The sequence below is a fragment of the Myxocyprinus asiaticus genome, chromosome 18, assembly GCF_019703515.2.
Source record: "Myxocyprinus asiaticus isolate MX2 ecotype Aquarium Trade chromosome 18, UBuf_Myxa_2, whole genome shotgun sequence".
Lineage (NCBI taxonomy): Eukaryota > Metazoa > Chordata > Actinopteri > Cypriniformes > Catostomidae > Myxocyprinus > Myxocyprinus asiaticus.
The window spans coordinates 38,436,917-38,454,598 of record NC_059361.1 but is presented as its reverse complement, the minus strand read 5'-3'; the positions used below and the strand labels follow the sequence as shown (position 1 = coordinate 38,454,598).

The 17,682-nt window shown below is 36.3% G+C and overlaps 1 protein-coding gene and 1 long non-coding RNA gene across 23 annotated transcripts in view; both read right to left on the bottom strand.

Annotated features, from left to right (window-relative positions):
• Positions 1-17,682, bottom strand: part of LOC127455676 (rho GTPase-activating protein 42-like) — a 190,376-nt gene that overhangs the window by 25,003 nt on the left and 147,691 nt on the right. For 16 of the 20 annotated variants that reach the window (XR_007899722.1, XM_051723708.1, XM_051723709.1 and 13 more), the window contains exons 7-11: positions 17,571-17,675; positions 15,101-15,230; positions 13,633-13,733; positions 12,836-12,945; positions 8,349-8,405 (exon numbers count right to left, since the gene is read on the bottom strand). Coding sequence is in view for 19 of the 20 variants with exons in the window: in XM_051723708.1 (XP_051579668.1) it covers positions 8,349-8,405; positions 12,836-12,945; positions 13,633-13,733; positions 15,101-15,230; positions 17,571-17,675 (503 nt within the window). In the remaining variant the exon portion in view is untranslated. The remainder of the gene's footprint in view (positions 1-8,348; positions 8,406-12,835; positions 12,946-13,632; positions 13,734-15,100; positions 15,231-17,570; positions 17,676-17,682) is intronic. The other 4 variants (XM_051723716.1, XM_051723717.1, XM_051723727.1 and 1 more) reach the window with 1 other exon arrangement.
• Positions 1,612-6,966, bottom strand: LOC127455684 (uncharacterized). Of its 3 annotated transcripts, none has more exons than XR_007899723.1 (2): positions 6,218-6,966; positions 1,612-6,180 (listed from the first exon to the last, which is right to left on the bottom strand). It is a non-coding gene; the product is annotated as an uncharacterized LOC127455684 (long non-coding RNA). The 3 variants fall into 3 exon arrangements; XR_007899724.1 differs by having other exon boundaries at positions 6,255-6,966; XR_007899725.1 differs by having other exon boundaries at positions 6,329-6,966.

Below are 17,682 nucleotides of genomic sequence, written 5' to 3'. Positions count from 1 at the left end.
ACAACAACAAGAAAAAAAAATCTATTTGCCAATACGGTAAGAAAAATAAATTTAACTCAAGACATAACAAGTCTTATTATCTTACACAACTGTGCTTCTTAAATAAATCATGTTTTAATAAAGTTTAGGAAAACAAGACAAAAATATTAATTAAGAAAAAAATATTTTTGCAGTGCATAGAGTTTAAATTTTTTATTTTTTTTCTAAATGAAGCTAAATAGAAATATACTAAAAACAAGATTCATTACCATACAAGCAACATGTCTAAATAGCAGTGTTGCTTATCAGGTAAATTCATCTTGCTTTAAGAATGTTTTTAATGTTCTTCTAACTGGAAAAAAAGACAAAGATGGACTTTTTGAATATTACTTTTTGCAATGTAAGGAAACTGTTAAAAAATCTATGTACCCTTAAATAATTTCAAACCTGTATGACCTTCTTTCTTTTATGGAACACAAAAGGAGAAGTTTTGCAGAATGTCAAAGCCCACTTTGTTCCATACAATGAAAGGAGACAGTGACCAGTGGTGTAAATGAGACTGGAGAGCTTCTGCGGAGGGGACTATTTTCACAGAATAATGATTTTCAGTCAGAAAGTTCAGTCTATTCCTCAAACAAAGCAAACATACTGTACACCGATGAGCCAAAACATTATGACCACCTGCCTAATATGCCATTGGTCCTCTGCGTGCCGCCAAAACAGCTGGCACCGAGACATTAGCAGCAGATCCCAAGTCCTGTAAGTTGCAAGGTGGAGCCGCCGTGGATCGGACTTGTTGGTCCAGCACATCCCACAGATGCTCAATCGGATTGAGATCTGGAGAATTTGGAGGCCAAGGCAACACCTTGAACTCTTCATCATGTTCTTCAAACCATTCCCGAACAATGTGTGCATTGTCTACATTAATGGCCGGACCCAGGGTTTCCCAGCAGAACATTGCCCAGAGCATCACACTCCCTCCACCGGCTTGTCCTGGTGCCCCACAGTGCATCCTGGTGCCATCCCTTCCTCAGGTAAACGGTGCACATGTACACGGCCATCCACATGATGTAAAAGAAAAAGAGACTCATTGGACCAGGCGACCTTCTTCCACTGCTCCAAGGTCCAGTTCCGACGCTCGCTTGCCCATTGTTGGTGCTTTCGATGGTACTCAGTTGTCTGGCCATAACAATTTGGCCCCTGTCAAAGTCGCTCAGGTCTTTACTCCTCCCCATTTCTCCTGCATTCAACACGTTGAGAACTGATTGTTCGCTTACCATCTGATCTACCCAGACCTTGACATTTGGCCTTGTTAGGAGATGATCAATGTTATTCACTTCAGCTGTAAGTGGTCATAATATTTTGGCTCATCAGTGTATAGCTTTAGAAGACTTGGAATATAGTGCGCAAGTCATATGGGCTACTGAAATGGTGGTGTTTTTGTCATTTTTAGAGCTCAAAAACCCCGAAAGTTAACCCTATTCATTTTAACTGTACTGTAAAAGACCAGATTGAACATATTGCTAAATTTCCTTTTGAAGAAAGTCATTCGGGTGTGGAACTATAAGAGGGTGAGTAATTGTAATTTTCAGGTGAACTGTTTCATCACACCGAAAAAATCAAAAAAGGATATTTGTTTTTTTTTTTTTTTTTTTTTTATATATATATAAAACATATAAATAAAGCAAAATAAATTCACCTGCTAATTGACACTGCTATAACTATTACTTAAAAGGGCTGAACTAAAATCCAAAGCATGCCACAGATGACCCTACAATCTTCCAACTCACAATTATATATGATTTTGACACACTGCAGGCAATGTAAATCACTTTAGTATGCATTAAAGTGCTATTTCATTTACATAAATTTAAAATTATCAAGATGATCTGAGCACTGAGTTTCACACTGTTCACAATCACTAATTAATTAATCCATAAATATCATCCATGGATATTCACACTTGATTTGACAGCATTTGTGTTAACCCTGGTTGTAAGGTGAACGTTAGCAGGAGCTATTAGCCACTAACACACTCCACTCTGCACATACAGACATGCCTGTACAACAGCTATCACTAATATCTGTACATGGATGAATGAGCAATAAGCTCAGTTATGGGTTGCTATTATCATACAGCTTGTGAGAGCAAGCACCCTGCTGTGCAGTTTTAGAGGTTATGATCCTTCAAGAGCATTTACAGGAAGTGCTTTGTTCTGTTCTTTACAGTTAGTGTTTTTTTTTTTTTTGCTGTCTACAGTGTAAAATAAAGTAATACGCAACAAGAGAAATTACAGTGACTTTATCATTGTTAAATGTGGCCTTTAGGATGAGATAAAGTGGAAATCATGGTAAAACCACAGTAACACACTGTCTCGAGTAGCTTATTGCTATACAACTAAGCTCCTCACTCTTTTCCAGAAACTGAACATTTTGAGATGTATTTTCAAGTAAACACTGGCTCTGTTCAAAAACCTAGTGAACTGCCTTACAGTCTAAACAGGCAGCTTCAAAGGCAGCATCCTAACTGACATGGATCCTCATAAATGATCGATTTGTAACTAGATAGGCAGCAGTTCGCATCACATACTGTAAATTGCCCTCCTCATGTGAAGTTTACGGAAGATCCACTCCAGGATTAGATTTTGATTCCAAATGATAGCATGTTGCTAAGCTAACAACTGCACACACTAAAAGGCATAATAATTAGGGCTGATGATTTAACGTATTAATTCAGTGCAATTAATTACATAATAAATAATACATATTTTTATTTTTATTATGCAATTAATCATGTCTCGGGACTATAATAAGGAATATTCCTACCATCAGAGCAATTTAAGCTTGAAGTACTACTTTTTTTTTCAGCAGGGGCCAGTAAGCGAAACTCCAGTTGTATAGGCCACATGCAGCTGTGCAGTCAACAAACCACACTTTATGCTCTGTCTTGCTTGACACTATTGACAGCACAAGATGAGGATGCATTCTTGCCTTTAAACACAGTTGGATAGAGCACAATTGTGAATGCAGTGATCTCGAGACATGTTTTTCTACATTTTAAACTACTTTGAACTTAACTAAAAACACTGTGTTTATGATGCTGCACAACCAAAGTGAGATGCTCCAAAAGTGTCCGTCTGAAGCATGTGTACATTGACGCATCCTTAGAAAAGCCCTAAAAATAAATCTAGAACAGCCCTTAAAATAAATAAATCACAGACAGACTGACGAATTGTTTTGCTAAAGACTGTAGGCCAATGATAAGCTTATGTTCAATGACATGAAAATAAACACAGTATCACCTTCTAAAGGCACTTTTTGTATTATTATTGTCTTATTAATGCTTTACTTGTCTGCCACAATAATGTAATGCATTTTATTTATCTGAATTCTTATATTTATAATCAGTGTTGGGTAACGTTACTTTTAAAAGCAACTAAATTAATAAAAAAGTTACTTTTTATGGAAAGTAAAGCATTACGTTACTTTTGCGTTACATTTTTCTCACCGCCACTCTCTCTTCTGCTGTGCATTCAATACAATCATTCAATGCAAGAGATATGTAGAGACATTACAAGTCATGCTAGCTACCTTACAATACTCATGTCAAAACAACATACTAAACAAACAGATATTTATAAAATCTACAATCAGTAGGTCTTCGCGTCATATTTATAATAAAGACTCAATAAAAGGAATATGCATGATTTGTTTTGTTTGAAGAATAACCACTACCTAACCTAAAGCAGCAAAGTCCAGCACTTGAACTTGCATAATATATGTCATCATGTGCTGTGCCCATCGACAATGTCAGAGTCAACTTGAGATGTTTTTCAGAAGTCAGGATAAAATTCATTGGGGAATGCCAAACTAACATGTTCAAGGAATAAGTCTGATGAATAAATTCATATTTTTCACTTAAGTCATCTCAGTTCATGCTGGTTTTGAGTTACAACTGATACAACTTGAATGGAATTGTTTTTAATGCTACCAAAATGGTAGCATTACAATGAATCAAATTTTGATTGTTTATCACGAATCAAATTACTTGTTTATTATAGAACATTCCCAGGAGATCCTAGGAGATCAGCAGTTACAGAAATACTCAAACTAGCCTATCTGGCACCAACAATCATGCCATGGTCCAAATCACTGAGATCAATTTTTTTCCCCATTCTGATGGTTGATGTGAACATTAACTGAAGCTCCTGAACCATATTAGATAATCACATGAATAAGTAAGTGTGTACCTAATAATAAAGTGCTCAGTGAGTGTGAGTGTGTAAAGATTAACCGCTTCTGAACCGGACTTAAAGCGCTGTAATGCACACGGTGTCAGCGGAGGTTCACGTCAAACTTCCGTGAAAATAGAAACAATTATTTTAGTGAATGCAAAGTGCTCTGGTTTCACTTTAAAGTAACGACTGTGTATTGACAAATGTTATTTGTCGTTGTGGGTTCATATACACAGTGTTAATGACACGCAGTGAGACAGAGGTGCCCCGTGTCACTCCAGCTTACTCTATTTCTAAAGAGATGATAGAATGAAAAGATATTTCTTCATGTGTAATAAGGGCCTGTGGGTTTAATCGGAGAGCCTTAAAGTAACATGTGAAAGTGAAGAATTTTGGATAGAAATATTTTACTACTGAATACTTAAAAAATAATATAACATAATATAATATAATAGCTATTCAGGTTAACTGGGTTCCAACAACAACAGTGTAAAGGCAAAATGGACCAAGTCTAAAGTTGACCAAAAAGAGAGACAGATATTTAAAGTATCTTGAAATATTTTGATATTTAAAATATTATTTTTAATGTCATTCATAAGTTTTTAAAGCCTTAATAGAAATCATGTAAAAGCTAAATATGAATAAATGAATTCTTAAGGTTTAAGCAAGCACACATACACCTAAGACAAAAGTATTACAACTTTTAAATTTAAACATTTAAATCCAGCCTGAAAACACTTCTGTTTAGCTGTGCATTTTTTATTTTTTTTTCCTCCCAATTTGGCATGCCCAATTCCCAATGTGTTTTTTAAGTCCTCGTGGTTGCGTAGTAATTTACCTCAATCCGGGTGGTGGAGGACGAATCCCAGCTGCCTCCGCGTCTGAGATCGTCAACCCACGCATCTTATCACATGGTTTGTTGAGCACGTTGCCATGGAGAAGTAGCGCGTGTGGAGGCTTCATGCCATTCATCGCGGCATCCGCGCTCAACTCACCACAAGCCCCACGAGAACGAACCACATTATAGCGACCACGAGGAGGCTACCCCATGTGACTCTACCCTCCCTAGCAAAGGGACCAATTTGGTTGCTTAGGAGACCTGGCTGGAGTCACTCGAACTAGCGAACTAATGAACTCCAGGGGTGGTAGCCAGCATCTTTACCACTGAGCTACGCAGGCCCCCTGCATTTTCTGACTGAGCATTGTGCTGCACTTATTGATTTCACTGAATCATTTTGCTTTTGTCTTTTTCATTTTAATAATTCTATTTTATTCTCTTTATTTTATTGTATATAACTTTTTCTCAATGTGTGTGTAAAAATGTTTTGGTTATCCTCTGTTTAATCAGGGAAGGTTAACAACAATTAAAGTGTGTATCAACAATTTTTGGTTATCCTCTGTTTGATCAGGGAAGGTTAACAACAGTTAATCGTTATAATCGTGAAAACCCTAAAATGGACAATTAATCGTCATAAACGTGAAAACCCTAAAATGGACAATTAATCGTCATAATCGTGAAAACCCTAAAACGGACAATTAATCGTCATAAACGTGAAAACCCTAAAATGGACAATTAATCGTCATAATCGTGAAAACACTAAAATGGACAACTAATCGTCATAATCGTGAAAACCCCAAAACGGACAATTCATCGTCATAATCGTGAAAACCCCAAAACAAACAATTAATCATCATAATCGTGGAAACCCCAAAATGGACAATTAATCGTCATAATCGTGAAAACCCCAAAACAAACAATTAATCATCATAATCGTGGAAACCCCAAAATGGACAATTAATCGTCATAATCGTGAAAACCCCAAAACAAACAATTAATTGTCATAATCGTGAAAACCTCAAAACGGACAATTAATCGTCATAATCGTGAAAACCCTAAAATGGACAATTAATCGTCATAATCGTGAAAACCCTAAAACGGACAATTAATCGTCATAATCGTGAAAACCTCAAAACGGACAATTAATCGTCATAATCGTGAAAACCCTAAAATGGACAATTAATCGTCATAATCGTGAAAACCCTAAAACGGACAATTAATCGTCATAAACGCGAAAACCCTAAAATGGACAATTAATCGTCATAATCATGAAAACCCTAAAACGGACAATTAATCGTCATAAACGCGAAAACCCTAAAATGGACAATTAATCGTCATAATCGTGAAAACACTAAAACGGACAATTAATCGTCATAAACGTGAAAACACTAAAACGGACAATTAATCGTCATAATCGTGAAAACCTCAAAACGGACAATTAATCGTCATAATCGTGAAAACCCTAAAATGGACAATTAATCGTCATAATCGTGAAAACCCTAAAATGGACAATTAATCGTCATAATCGTGAAAACCCTAAAACGGACAATTAATCGTCATAAACGCGAAAACCCTAAAATGGACAATTAATCGTCATAATCGTGAAAACACTAAAACGGACAATTAATCGTCATAAACGTGAAAACACTAAAACGGACAATTAATCGTCATAATCGTGAAAACCCTAAAATGGACAATTAATCGTCATAATTGTGAAAACCCCAAAACTAACAATTAATCGTCATAATCGTGAAAACCCCAAAACGAACAATTAATCGTCATAATCGTGAAAACCCCAAAATGGACAATTAATCGTCATAATCGTGAAAACCCTAAAATGGACAATTAATCGTCATAATCGTGAAAACCCTAAAATGGACAATTAATCATCATAATCGTGAAAACCCTAAAACGGACAATCGTCATAATCGCGAAAACCCTAAAACGGACAATTAATCGTCATAATCGTGAGAGCCCTAAAACAGACAATTAACCGTCAGAATCGCAATTGCTTGTTTGACAATTAATAGTCAGCCAAATTTCATAATTGTGACAGCACTAATTTATATTATATTTCTAATTGTTTAAATACACCTATAATTATTTAATCATTATATATTGAATTATATTTATTTGAGAGGCTTTCTCAGAAAAAATATTTATATATGTGATTAATTGTGATTAATTCAATAAAATAATATGTATATCATGTAACAATGTCGATTAACATTTTTAATTTTTACAGCCCTAAACAAAAAAAACATAGCTCACAAAAAAATTGCAGAAATATTAAATTTTCAATTAGATTGAACAATTTTAAACCTGGTCTCATAGAATCGCGTTTCTATACATATATTTTTGCTAAATTAGTTTTACATGGCTTGTAGTGCGTATTGCGGCAGCTTCTTAAAAATGAACACTTGAAGTGCTACAACGGTTTTTATTCAATTTCACAGAAATCACATGTAAAACATCTTATGACCACACAGTGTAAAAAATGTGTCCTCCAGATTTTTTTTACAGTAATTGCTGCAAGTGGAGGATTTGTGCATGAACAGAAAATGTAAATAAAATTGCATTTATTTAAATAGAAATAGTCATTTGTAACATTATGCATGTCTTTACTGTAATTCTTGACCAATTTAAAGCATCCCTGTTGAAGAAAAGTATCATTTTCTTTCAAAAACATATAAAAAAAAACAAAAACAAAAAAAACATGGTGATTCTAAACTTACATCAAATAAAATTTTTTATGACTATTTTAGCTTAGAAGGCAGCATAATGTTGTTGCTAACCTTTTGGAACAGTCTTCACCTTAGAAGCGTACCTTTGATGCCTTAAAATGCTGTCTGGGTAGGAAGCTTACTAGGTTTTGGGACAGAGCTTATAGACTGAGAAGAAACTGTTACCAATCAGCCTTAATTAACATGAGTTATAATTGGATAGCGTGCATATGGTTTCTCTTCCATCTTGCCTTGATACACTGTTTCTCAGCCTGTTGCAGCTATTGATAATGTTGATATGATGCTGTGATGTTTTTTTGCTTGATGTCAAGTTATAGTTTGTGCTTTCCAAATCAAGAATGAGATGGTGAAGGGTAAAATCAAATCAAATGGTTATCCCATCAATTATCGGTGCAGGAAGTGTGATGGGTTTTTAACATGCAATCCTTTAAAACCAATCAAGTGAGAAAAGAGCTTTGATCAGAGTGGGATTTGAAATGCATTAGATCACAAGCAGTACACATGCGCTTCAACTTGGTGCTGCACTGTAAGGGCACAAGGCTGGTCACATACCGGGCTCTATAGAAAAATTGCAGTGGTCTGAAAAAAGATCCACGATAGATGGCATTTCTATATTGAAATAAACAGAGAAGGGACAGGGGAAATGGACACATTCAAGGTCAACTGTAAGGAAAAAAAACTGTGCAACCTTACACTAGGTGGCAAAACACTAGGGCTGTCAACTGATAAAATATTTTTGTCAACTTAATTTCATAAGGCAATTAAATAATTGATTTAATCACATATTTCAATATTTGACGAGAATAGCCCCCGTATGAAAATAATTCAATTACTCATTTCATCATTATTGTAGTAAATGAGTAAAGAATTATTTATTCATTTGAAAACGTGGCTTTCGGAGTCAATATACATGCAAAAACAAGTTTTATTTCCGTTTCCACATTTGAGGTAGATTCAGGGCCCGTTCACACAGGACATTCGCATTACATCTGCAACATTTTTTAATTCTAACGATGCGTCTCACTTTTTATTTTCACGCTATGAGCATTGGTTTTCTTTAAAGACGCCATGTCATGTTAAACAGTTAAACTTTTAAAACTGCTTTGAAACCACTGTGTTCGGTTCGATTCTCTTGCACTCCATCCAGCTGTTTTTAAATGCAAGAACACGTCCTGAGTGAACGGCTCCACTGTGCAACTGCGAAATCGCAAAAACATGAAGGTGGTACTTTAAGCTTGAATCGATCCAATTGTAGAAAAACCCTTTATTTTTTAATTTGTGAATGGGTAAGGGAGCATAATTAATTACTTTATTTGAATGCATTATTTTTATATGATTAACTTAATTAGCATGTTGAATTGACAGCCCTACAAAATAAATGAATACTCAGGAAGTTACATTTGCAGCTACTTACCAATACACAGGTGTTTGTGGCTGGGTGTGTTAGAGCATATAAGTGTGTAATTCAACAAGTTCACATGTGGTTGCAATACACGTACGTACATATACATTTGCCACCTTATATTGTAAGACTGAGCCTAACAGGCAGTTAAAGTACAATTAAACATTAAGTCAAAATGAAATCAGGCATGAGGATCATGCAGAAAACAGAAGTATGCAGAGCACTCTTAAAACAGGAAATGGAAATTCAGATTTGAGGAAACAGACACAACAGTATAGCATGTATAAACAAATGTTTATTAAAGGGATGTTCTGGGTTAAGCTCTATTGACAGCATTTGAGAAATGCTGTTGATTACCACAGACAATAATTTTGACTCAAAACAAGAACTTTATCGCATTCACAGTAATGTACTTTCAACAGAGGTCTATGAGCAGCGTTGGGTGTATCCGATTACAAAGTAATTTGTTACTGTAATCTAATTACTTTTAGTAAAAAAAAATTGTGTAACCCATTACATGTTAAATTCTTGTAATCAGATTACAGTTACTGAATTTCAATTAAAGTAATACATTTTAACCCCTTAAACTCTGGGGCGCTATATCGTGAAAAAAGTTAAGCGTTAGGCTTAAAACGTTAAAGTCTCAGTATACATAAGTCAGGCATCATTTCAAAGCTTAGAATCTTAACCTTTCAGCGATACCCACCACTTCTGCATTTATGTTACTTAAAATAAGGCCTCAAAACATTTCCGTTGAAAATGAGTGCCCCCTAGAGCTAATTGAGTAGAAATCTTTATATGAAAATAAAATTCCTTCACATAGCACCTAAACTAAAGTCATATATCAAATGAAAGCTCTCATTCTCAGGAATGTGACTATACAGTTAATTTTGTTGCCCTAATACCACAGTTGGACAGATATACAAAAGAATCACAAAGTGAAATATGATTTCTATAGGTGGGTTTCCATCAAACTATTTTAATGCGCATTTAGAAATTGCACATCCAAAATGGAAACGCTTGATATGATAAACTACAATAAACTTTCTAAATTCGCTTAAAATTTAATGCGCAAGGAGGAGGTAGATTTTCTAGAGTTTCGCATTAGTTAAAGTGTGTATTAAGGTGATGGAAACGGTTTATTCGCCAAACGATGTGTTTTGACCATTCGTGCATGTGTTATGAGTGTGCGATAACTTGATGCGTCTAGCCCACCGAAAGGACCGACCTTGGAACACAATTCTTTGAACATAGCGCTTGTCATTCGGAAGTGTTTAATAATTTTAATAATTTTCTTTAGTTATCACACATTATACATTTGCACATATACAGTGAAATTCTTCTTTTTCACATATCCCAGCTAGGCTGGGGTCAGAGTGCAGGGTCAGCCATGATATGGCACCCCTGGTGCAGATAGGGTCAAGGGCCTTGCTTAAGGGCCCAACAGTGGCATCTTGGCGGTGCTGGGGCTTGAACCCCGACCTTCTGATTAGTAACCCAGAGCCTTAACCACTGAGCTACCACTGCCCTGGTAGCTCAGCGGTAACCTAACCCACAGCTGTTTGATAAATTGGGTCATCACAATCCGACAGAACAGTTTTGAGAGTGGGCGCTCCCAGGTATGCGGAGACTGGCGGTGTGTGGGCATCGCAGCTATTTCTGCCCACATTATATCAAATATTACACTTATTCTGCAGTGTCTTGTGGATGCATTTAATAAAATGAGATACTTGTTCCAATCTTGCAAATAAAACTGTTCCCAAAGCAGGGAAAGGTCATTCAGCTGCTCCATCATGACGAGGCGGCTCCCTCATGATAATGTGCATTACGTAGTGGATGAAAACGCACAACAATTCATATTTTCTTAAGTCTAATTTTTAGAAATGCACTTAAAAAATGCTAAACATTTTGGATGTAAACCCAGCTTGTAAGTCATTAAATACAAATGTCTCTTTTATGTGCCGATCACTGCTGCTATAAGCCCCAAATAGCTAAAAACGTTATATCTGCTTTTACCTTAGGCAGTTTAAAAAAATAATAATAATGCCATTTTGTACTTGTCTGTGAGCTTTGCTTGGCTGAATAATCTAATGATATATCTTAGATGTCCAGAACAAAATATGCCATCCAGCAGGAAATGCATACTAAAAAGTTTTCTACTATCAATGATAAAATGTTATATATCATAACAAAGGGGAGGATCTCAGCTTTCTAATGACACTTAGAGCTTCTAGTCCACTCAGAGGCCAAGATATTCAATGAAATATCGAGGGTGAGGCATGAACTGAAATTTAGACTGAATGTCTATGGATGAGCACATCTGTAAGGGCTAGTGCTTGCTGCCATCTAGTGGAATGAAGTGAGACTTTCTGCAGTGAGGTAGAGAAAACAGAACCAGAATTACATGTTTACAAAGTTGGAACAACAACAACAACAACAAAAAACCTTTCAGTTTATCATAAGATTATAATCACATACAATCTTATTTATGAATAATTGGAGTCTTTTTTTTTATTTGGGTGGATTTTTGAAAAAGTTAGACAAATTTTTTGCAATTAGTCCACAGTATGTGTGAATGGTGAGCTTTTACATTTTAGTGTGAAAAATTGTGAGCAGCAGCCCAGATATGCACCAGAGTTTAATTACTTGTGTGTAATACATTTAAAATATAAATTCATATGTTCGTCTGTTAGCGTTTCTGTGGAAGCTGAAGGATGCATGACAATGAATAAGAATGAAATATAGACGTTTTGAATTTGAGTGGAAAACCAACAAATGTAATATAATTTTTTTTTTTGGGGGGGGGGTTTCCCCTTTTTCTCCCAATTTGGAATGCCCAATTCCCAATGCGCTCTAAGTCCTCGTGGTTGCATAGTGATTTTGCCTCAGTCCGGGTGGCGGAGGACAAATCCCAGTTGCCTCCGCGTCTGAGACAGTCAACCCGTGCATCTTATCACGTGGCTTGTTGAGCGCGTTGCCACAGAGACGTAGCGCGTGTGGAGGCTTCACACCATCCACCGCGGCATCCGCGCTCAATTCACCATGCGCCCCACCAAGAACAAACCACATTATAGCGACCACGAGGAGGTTACCCCATGTGACTCTACCCTCCCTAGCAACCGGGCCAAGCACTGTAAAGAAAAATGTGTGTTATTTGATCTGTAAAGTTGGCTAAATAGTGCTAAATAGAACTTGTAGTGGTGGAACTTGTTTTGAACTTGTGGATGAACTTCTGGTTGCATTAACAACATAAATCTTGTGAGTGGAATTACAGAAGCTCCATGTAAACTGTCCCTTTCTGGCATCCTGGTGCAAAATTGTGAAAGACACAGGGTTTACCAGATTTACAAGGTCATGACAGGAGCTTGTCTGATAACTTTGCACAGACAAGGTTAGTGAGCAATTTTGTTACATTAGTCTCATGTTCACATGACTCAAAGTGGCTATACTTTCCCATGTGTAATTTATCAGTTTATAACGATGCAATGACTTTGCCCCATAGACTTCCTTTGTAAGTGCACTACTGTAAACTCGATGTTTGTTTGGTTTTACAAACTTTTTGAAATTGGACAGTTGTATTTAACCCTGAAAATTCCTGTAAAAACTTCTATACTGCACTTTTAATGCAGACACCCACCTTTCAACCACCTCAATATCAAAACAGAAGCGCTTATCTATGGAGTCGGTCTTCCTCCTAATACAGGTCTTCAGTTTGAACTTCTCTGAGGGATTCGCCAAAACACCAGTCTGCGAAAAGACAATGACAAGAGACAACAGAAGGGAGAACTTCCTGAACGCACTGTAGAATGAATTGCACCCGCTGATAGCACTATTTACTGTATAGGCATGCTGAGCTTTGTGAGTAAGGTACAATCTATAACAAGCCTAGTTTACATAGAAAAGAGGCATTTGAGTTTGGAGGAGTTTGTACTAAAAAGAATCACAGTAGGAGCTTTGACACTAAATTTAACAGCATCTTTCCATTTAAAGGTCATGTTTGAACAGGACCAATTGTCGAAACTGCTTAAAAAGAAAATGTGCGCATGTTCGAGGTTAGAAGTCTGTTGTCAGAGTTTGAGCCAATTACGCAATTACTTCACACTGTTGAGTTGCGGGTGTCGAAACTCTTGATTTCGTAGCAACTGTTTAAAGGTTCTACATGCAAATGACATCACAGAGTATTAATGGCATTTGGGTGCTGATGTGTAAATGATAACAATATGGATGAAAAACGGAAAGCTGTTGCATGTGGAAGAAGCAGATGTGTTACATTTACCAGAAAAGGTAATCCACAATTTAACTGCAATTTAACAGGTTTCATGTGATGTAGTCATGGCACAGCACTATTTCAGCACAATTAGCACCTGGTTTAACTGGACTGTTTGCTTTACATGATTTAAACAGAAGACCACTTCCACATGAGCATCTTTGTACCTGTTTAACGGCAGGCTTTGCCTCTGTATTACACATGCTGAAGGTGTTGCTCCCCTTCTCATACCTACAATAATGGCGCGTCCATGCACAGCCCAGGGGTCCTGCAACACACAAATGCAACATGCAAATGTAACAAACGTGCTTTGAGGTACTCATGTTGTGCATTTTCAATGCTCCAAACTCCAAACTTTTACATCACAGTCCAAAATCAGTGCCTGCCCTACATAATAAGCGACATAAGCGGCTGCATAGGACCCTGCGACCACCAGGGGGCCCCGTAAAATAGACAAATAAAAGGCATGAAGACATAAGTATATGAATTTGACATCTGTATTTCTAAAAGCTGGCATGGCGACATTAGTATGGCAGTTTTTTATAAAAATTTTTGGTTTGAGTCCACTTTTGTCAATTTCACCTTTTCCCCATTTCCATCCCATGAAATTGAAGACAGAAAGTGGTTGTGCGCCCTCGGAGATTCGTTTTTTTTTAAGAACAGTGAACACAAAAGGTGTAAATAAAGTATGTAAGGGGCCTGTGACATAACTGAAAGTAAAAACAATGCCCTTTTCTAGCCCGTGGCACATGATTGGCGGCTTTCTTTAGCGGATTGCATCTCACGGGCCGGCGGAGAGCGAGGGTCATGATGGCGACATGGTAATCTGTCTAGAGTACAAATGAAAACTTATGTACATGTGATTTTTTTTTTTTTTCATTTTTTTTTTTAATATATTTGCAAAGATTTCAAACAAACTTCTTTCACGTTGTCATTATGGGGTATTGTTTGTAGAATTTTGAGGAAAATAATGAATTTAATCCATTTTGGAATAAGGCTGTAACATAACAAAATGTGGAAAAAGTGAAGTGCTGTGAATACTTTCCGGATGCACTGTATATGATGCTGTGCGTGACACAATGACATGTGCTGTTTGTCACAAATATGTCAAAAAAACAAAACAAAAAAAAAAACATTGTAATAGGGATAAAAACATATTTTGAATACAGCAAAAATACACTAAAATGGCCAGTAAGAACTATTTAGCCATTATATTATAGCCAGTAATTTTCTCGATTCACCCACCATTGGCAGAAGTGCCAAGAAGTTCATTTTGAACCCTGTTTTACATGCATAAACTCTTCACTGAAGTAACAGTTGTCCACCAGAGGGCAATGTTATTACATTATAGACCAGACTCTTCACTGTTGCTTCTGAGATCATGTTATCATCATCATCAACTGTTTACAAGTGGACAGCAATTTTATTTAGGCATTTCCTCCGCAATTTGAAGAAGAAGAAAATAAGGAAAAGAAAAACAGACAAAGATCGGAGTGAAGTTACTTAGGAAAGATGACAATTAAGATACTTGAAAACAAAATTGCATTAGCCTCAATTTTATCACACTTTCAAAAAGTGTCTGGGATTGAAGGCCACAGGCTGTCTGTCAGTGAAGATTTTCTGTGAAACACTCACGTTTCTCCTGGACGTAAAGATAGCCCTCCATGGTCCACTGGCCCGGGGGCTTCTGGTCTTGGTCTGCAGAGCGAACTCTCTTCATCAGCTTTTCAACTTCCTGTTTGGTGCTCAAAAAGTTGTTCCTCGTCTTCATCCCACAAATAAACAAACAGATATGCAAACAAATCATACTGTTTCTGAAATGTGTGATAGACTTACAAGCTCTTTTCCAAAATCTAGTGAGCTGCCTCACTGTCCACTGTGATAAGGAAAACCAGTTTAAACCAGCCTAAGGTAGTTTGCTGTTCTTAGATGATTTAAGCTTGCTAAGCTAAGCAAACCACCTTAGACTGATTTCCCCACACAAAGTGCAAAAGAGACCCCAACAGTTAATTCCAATTGAGTTTGGTGTTAGCATGTTGCTAAGCTAATAAAGCAATACCCTAAAAAGCACAACAAATACACCAAACACACATAAATGAGGTGAAATAGTAAATGTTTTATTAGATTGAGCTATTTTTATTGACACTTTGCAGTACTGAATAAAATCCAAAATATATTTATAATCAACATATTTTTTTCACATTCCATGCATCAACGGCCACCATCTTGGATGAGCTTGTCGTAATGCACACCGAGATTGAATTATCTGAAAAATATACATGCTGCCTTAGTTTTTTGCCAAAATTAGGTATCTTAGAAGGTAGCATAATTGCTGTATACTGCCTACTGCATGCCTATAATACCTAAAAATGCTGTCTAGCTAGGCAGCTCACTAGGTTTGGTAAAAGCACTAGAAACTGTAAAGGAGACCCTAAAATGTGCTGTAGAGGTTCCATGGTACTTTGATATACAGGTATGGTGCTGAATGATTACCATATTCATATACCATGGTATTTAGATGGTGCTCAAGGTACTTCAAAGCATACCATGGTACTACCATGGTACATGTACAAAAAACCATGGTACTACCATGTTACATGGCCAAGAACCATAGTATTACCGTGATACACTCTGATACATACTTTTCATTAATGGAAAAAACATTTTATTGGGTACAAGATTTTAGTGTGATTTTCAAACCAGAAATTAACCAGAAATAGTCTACTAAATGCATTAAAATTCTGTCTGTCACAGTTTGCTGGAAAGAAAAGAAATGAATGGTTTCATATATTCTGCTCTCTTCCTCTAGATTACTGACATTGCAGCCACATATCTCTTTCTAAATTATCAATGACACTCCTACAATATTAAGTGTGCTTGTCCATTACAAAGACATCTCTGTAATAAAAGCGTCCATAGGGAATTACTGTTAAGGCCAATGTCTCATGCTTTCAGAGCAGCATTAATTCACAGAATATATGCCGCAGTGGTGGCATACTTTTGACTGTGCCATACTTTTGTGCTTCAGAACAAGCTCAGATTCTTTAGAAGAAAAATGACATATTAAGTTCTGCTTTCAGAAAAATCTATCAAAATTGTGTTGCCAATGGGGAATGAAAAATCAACTTTTATTTTGAATTAAGTTAATTTCTCTCACCCCATTGGCGAAAACTTTTTCTTGTTTTAAGCATGAACCTTACCAAATTTGATAAGATTTCTCAGGAAAAAAAACACTTAATATCTTGTTATTTTGCTTCTCAAGTAAATGTATCTTCTTATCAGTGTTGGGTAAAAATGTAATGTAATCCACAACAAATTACAAGTTACTTCTCTAAAATTGTAATCGGAATAGTTTACTGATTATTTTATGGAAAAAGTTACTTTCTTAAACCTTTTTCAAAGAAAACTAATTCCGAAATTTCTTCCTTGTTTATTGTCGTTGTCCCTTCAGCTGTCAAATAAACACAAACAGACATACACATGAACATAATTAATGTTTTAAATGTTTTCTACATAATATTATTTGAGATATATTTGTAACTCAAGTAATGTATTAAAAGTATTTTACTTAATTGAGTAATAGTAACAGTTACATTTTAATGTGTTACACTGACAAAATAGATTACAGTAACTAATTACTTTGTAATCAGATTACCCCCAACACTGCTTGTTATAAGGATATTTACACATTTTATTTAATTTTTTCAGATTTTTAAAAAAATACTTAGAAAAAGATTTTTATTTATAGTGCACACATGAGCTTTGAGCTCTGACAGCGGTGCAATGAAAGGTTCAAAGGGCACAGATTCCTGACAAAGAGATGCAGACGAACAGCAGGAAGTGTTTTCTAACAGGCCAATATTGATCAAAGACACACAGAGCAGGTAACAGTCTAAAGCATGGGGGCAAAACAGACTCAAAGCTCAACGTTTTCCCTGTTTGACCTTTTATATGTGTGCAAGCCTTGACATTTTTGAACAACATGTGGCTCTACAATACTTCTATGGGAAAAATATAGACACTTTCACCCTTTTTTGGTCAAAAAGAAGGCTAAGAGAAAATGTGAAAGAGAAAATGGATGACTCATGGGAGACCGTGGACTTACATTTTGCAGGTTGAACTGTAGCTGTTGTTTGTAAGGCTCAAATTCGTGTGCAAGCTCGTAACCCTCATGGTAAAAGGTGAAGAGACCCTGCAGGAAGGCCAATAGCTGCAAC